General features: G+C 38.9%; 1 protein-coding gene across 1 annotated transcript in view; it reads right to left on the reverse strand.

Moving 5' to 3' along the window:
- Positions 1 to 684: 684 nt before the first annotated feature.
- Positions 685 to 5,000, reverse strand: part of LOC119575573 — an 11,804-nt gene continuing 7,488 nt past the window's right edge. The window contains exons 2-3 of the mRNA XM_037923225.1: positions 2,641 to 2,860; positions 685 to 1,353 (exon numbers count right to left, since the gene is read on the reverse strand). Coding sequence (XP_037779153.1) covers positions 1,201 to 1,353; positions 2,641 to 2,796 — 309 coding nt within the window. The 5' untranslated portion in view covers positions 2,797 to 2,860 and the 3' untranslated portion in view covers positions 685 to 1,200. The remainder of the gene's footprint in view (positions 1,354 to 2,640; positions 2,861 to 5,000) is intronic.

A 5,000-nucleotide genomic window follows, 5' to 3' on the forward strand; every position in this document is an offset into this window, starting at 1 on the left:
ACTCCACCACATCCCCACCCCATCCCTCCTCTCCCTCCCACCACCCCCATCCTCCCTCTCCTCTCCCAACCCCCTCTCCCCCTCCCTCCCCCCTCACCACCACCACCCTCCCTTCCCTTCCCCCCCCAAAGAAAAGAAAAGAAAAAAAAAAAAAACAGCCCCCCTCACCTGCGCAAAGAATCCTGCATTGGGCCTGACCGTGGGCCTGGCCCCCTTGACGGTCTCGTAGGCGAACCTGAGGCTCATCTGCGGGAGGTCGCGCTGGCCCACGAGGGCGGCGATGGCCAGCGAGGACGACCTGCTGATGCCGGCCAGGCAGACGGTGGCCAGGCCTGTGCCTCGCCCTGCCAGGGGCGGGGGTGGGGGGGGGAGGTGCAGGGGAGAGAGAAGGTCGAATTAAGATTTTTTTTTTGGAGGGGGGTGGGGGGTTGGTTGGTTGTTTGTTTATTTGTCTGTTTGTCTATCTATATAATCTGTATATTTATTTATCTATCTATCTACCTATCCATCTATTATATCTATTCTATCTGTCTACCTATCCATCTACTAATCTATATTTATCTATCTAGATATCTAGATATCTATCTATTCTATATATATCTATCCATCTTCTGATCTATCTATCTATCTATTTACCTATCTATCAATTTGGGAGAGATACCCGTTTATGATAATAAATAACGTGAATAATTCTAAACATGGATATTAAATAATAATAATAATAGCATATTCATAAAAAAGACGTATGCAGATATATAATATAATAATATAATATATATATATTTCTAAAATAAATATATGCAAAATCTACTTATTCTAAAATAAATTCTCTAAAATAATTTCAAACGCATTACTGATTATGCTCGTTACGTATTCACGTACGAATGATATTTTCGTCACTTTCAATCAAACTACAAATCAAAAAGCCTAGTCATTTACTTCACAAAATTCTACAATCCGCCTAAATGAAAGAAAGAAAGATGTAAAGAATAATAATGATTAAATGAGATAACGAGTGAATAAAAAGAAACAACAAAACAAGCAAGTAAAAAAAAATAAACAAAAAACAATAACATCCAAACAAACCAAAAACAACAAAGAAAATAAAACGAACGAACACCACCACCACCAAAAAAAAAAAAAAAAAAAAAAAAAAAAAAAAAAATGGAGAAACAGACGCCGATCTTCCCTCCCCCTTACTCAGTCTCCACACAAATACTCCCACACACAAACACTCGTAGCGATCTTGCCCTTACTGCGACACTCGGCGAACTCCTCCGCCACTCGCGGGAAGAACGGACTTAGGTCTTGGTCGCACTCGTCCCTCAGCCGGACCTCGATCACACTCACGCTCTGGGGGCACGAGGAGGAGGTGGAGCAGGGCTAGCCAAGTTGCAGATGCGCAGACACATGGTATTCGGATATACGAACATGTCTATTTATGTCTACCGCTGTTTGTGAATGGGTGAGGGTGTTTGTGTGTCGTGATACGTATATGTGCATTTATGTCTACTTCTGTCTAAGAATTAATGAGGGTGTTTGTATGTATAATGATACGTTTATGTGTGTCTATGTCTACTTTTGTCTGTGAATGGGTGAGGGCGTTTATAGATATAATGATACGTATATGTGTATTTATGTCTACCTCTGTCTATGAATGGGTGAGGGTGTTTATATATATATAACAATACGTACATGTGTATTTATGTGAATGGGTGAGGGTGTTTATATATATAAAATGATACGTGTATCTATTTTACCTCTATGTTTGCACGGAGGAGGGTATTCATATATTCAATAATACGTAAGTATGCATCTATATCTACCTCTATCTATGCTTGAATGGAGGTATTTTTATGTATAATGATACCTGCATATGCATCTATATCTGCCTCTATCAATGAATAAATGAAGATATTTATATACACGTGCATAAGTATCTACACTGATGAACCTCATATTTTATCCATAAACTTTCCTTTCACACAGAGTCACTTTTCATTTTACAAAACAGCAAAAAGGTTTATTACCAATCGTATTTTCAATTTCCTCATACCTTATGATCATGTTATAAAGTGTAATTTCCAGTGGCTTATTACATGCATTTTCTTCCTTTAGCTGAACACAATGTATATTTTCTTTGTAAATTTTCAAATATCATTTCATTAGTTCAATAATAATCATTTTTGAAAATAAGCTTCTTATAATCTTATTACATTGTTGCTAATAATTCTAATTAGCTTATTATTTTTATTCACTACTTTACTAATTTTTAATTACCGTATTACCAATTATTTTTTACCTGCTTATCACTTACATCTTCGTTATCACCTCATTCCTTACAAATTATCGTTCTTCTCTACCTCCTTATTCTATTTTTTCCTCTTTTTCTCTACTACAACCCTATTACTTGTTTCCTCTTTTATCACCTCGTCATTCTTACCTCTTCTATCCCCTTCAAACCAATCCTCTTCCTCCTCCTTCTCTTTCTTTCCTCTCCTTTCACCTCATTACCAATCATTCTTTTTCCTCCTCCTCCTCCTCCTCCTCTTCCTCCTATCCTCCTCCTCCTCCTCCTCTTCTTCCTATCCTCCTCCTCCTCCTCTTCCTCCCCCTCCCCCCCCCCCCGAGCTCCCTCACCGGCAGCGACGGCGGCGCGGCCTCCGGCGTGGCCCAGACGACGCACGATATCCTCCTCGTCGCCAGGGCCTCGGGCGTGATGTAGCGAGCGGGCGCCACCCACAACCCCGCCCACACCTGCGTCAGTCCGAGGTCCCAGCGCCCACCTCTCGCCATGGGTGGGGGGTGGGTTGAAGGGGTGAGGGGGGGGCTGTGACTTCTGGAGAGGGGGGGGGGTCTCCTGTGGGCGTGGGAGAAAGGGGGGGGGGGTTAGTAAGTGGTGTTTTTTTCGTCTTTTTTTTCTCCTTTCTCCTTCTTTTCACTTTCTTGTTTTCTTTTTTTTTTCTTTTATTTGCACTCTCTTTGTCTTTCTCCTTCTTTTCACTCTATTTTCCTTATATACACCACCCCTTCTATCAATCTAATTACGAATGAAATAATTCCAAATCCTAATTTCAAGATGCTTAAGAAATATAAAAATCGAAAATATAAAAAAAAAATATTAAAAAACGTCTTGAGATGAAAATTACGAAACATTTCATTAATGATTAATTCCATCACACCGAATGCAAGAAGGGATTGTGTATATAAGGATAAACACACCGTCCACTTCAGTTTTGATTTCTGTTTGCTCATAAACTAGTTCTCAAACACCAAGGAGAATATTAATAAACCTGTGTAACCTTATTTGATTTCCCTTTCTCCAAGTTTTCGAGATTTCTCGTTTTCTAATGCTATTGCTATCTGTGTTGTTATTATTATTGACACTATAATAATTATAATGTTATTGACGACACTAAAAGTAATGAAAAATATAAAAGTTTCTGATAATCAACTATCTATAAGTGTAAACGAAAGAAAACAGAAAGAGAAACACACACACACACACACACACACACACACACACACACACACACACACAACACACACACACACACGCACACACACACACACACACAGCGTGGCCATGGCATGTATTCTTGCCATCCCGTTCCTATGGGCTGAAAAGGAGGGAAGTGATCTACTGTAATTATAAAACCTGTAGGAAAATCATGGGTTTTTGCCTAAACTGCGGTTCTCATAGTAAGTGAACAACAGGAAAATGGCTCGCTTGTAAATATTATGTAATGGAGCTGCATTTTACCATATAAGGTTTTCATACTCTCACTGATTTTGAACATTATTATTATTACAATATTACTACTCATACCATCATCATCATCATATTAGTAGCATTATCATTATTAGCAATATTATTACTTTTATTATTGCTATCAACCTCACCATTATTACTATCATTACCATTACTACTTTCGTCATTATAATTGCTATCATTTTCAACCTTATCATTACCATTATCATTATACCATTAACTGTATTCCCACATGTCCTACAGACTTTGTTATCGTGCTTTCTCCCATGTCCTTCGTTTATCATACGTATATTAGTTCTTGTATTCTTCAGCATCCACCGAGTTCCGCATCTCGGAAACTCATGTCTGACGATTTTCTCTATTTCGCTCTTTTGTCACGCAATTACAAAACAAACTCAGTATCTGGTCACTACTATGCAATTCCTTCACGACTTTTACTACTGATACATCCTCTACATCAGTTGTTCCCTTTAAGTATATAATTTTTCCTAGCAACATGTCTCTAAAACTAGTAAGAATAATATCCAGCTACCTTCATCAACCCAATTTTGATACAATACTCCTTATAAAGACCGAGCTTCTTCGTACAAACACTACTGAACTCGTAGTAAATTAGCCCACAATATATTTTATTGTTCTCCCTGCTAATCTCCGCTAATCTCAACTCCCTCGGCACTTACGCCTCAACGGCTGGGAACCAAGACAAAACTAAAGAGGTTTTCGTATTCAATATAGCGTGAGGTTACAGACGACTTTCGTTCTCTGGTTTGTTCTGCGTATATACCAGTCTGATTGTTTGTCTGTCTATTTTCATCCATCTTTATTTTGTTCTCTCTCTCTCTCTCTCTCTCTCTCTCTCTCTCATTACCTCTTACTCTCTCGTTCTTCTCTTTCTCTCGTTTTTTATTTTTTTATTTTTTTTTTATTTAGCAGCCCCACGTGTATGTATTCTTTTTTATTTGTTATCCAGATGGGCTATCTCTTTTTTTTATTCACTTCCTTTCTCTTCCCTTTTCTTTTCTCTGTTTACTTATTCTACCCCCCTTTTCTCTGTGTTTTGTCTGTCTATTTATTTGTCTAACTGATCCTCTCTCTCTCTCTCTCTCTCTCTCTCTCTCTCTCTCTCTCTCTCTCTCTCTCTCTCTCTCTTTCTCTCTCTCTCTCTCTCTCTCTCTCTCTCTCTCTTCTCTCTCTCTCTCTCTCTCTCTCTCTCTCTCTCTCTCTCTCT

The sequence above is a fragment of the Penaeus monodon genome, chromosome 1, assembly GCF_015228065.2.
Source record: "Penaeus monodon isolate SGIC_2016 chromosome 1, NSTDA_Pmon_1, whole genome shotgun sequence".
Lineage (NCBI taxonomy): Eukaryota > Metazoa > Arthropoda > Malacostraca > Decapoda > Penaeidae > Penaeus > Penaeus monodon.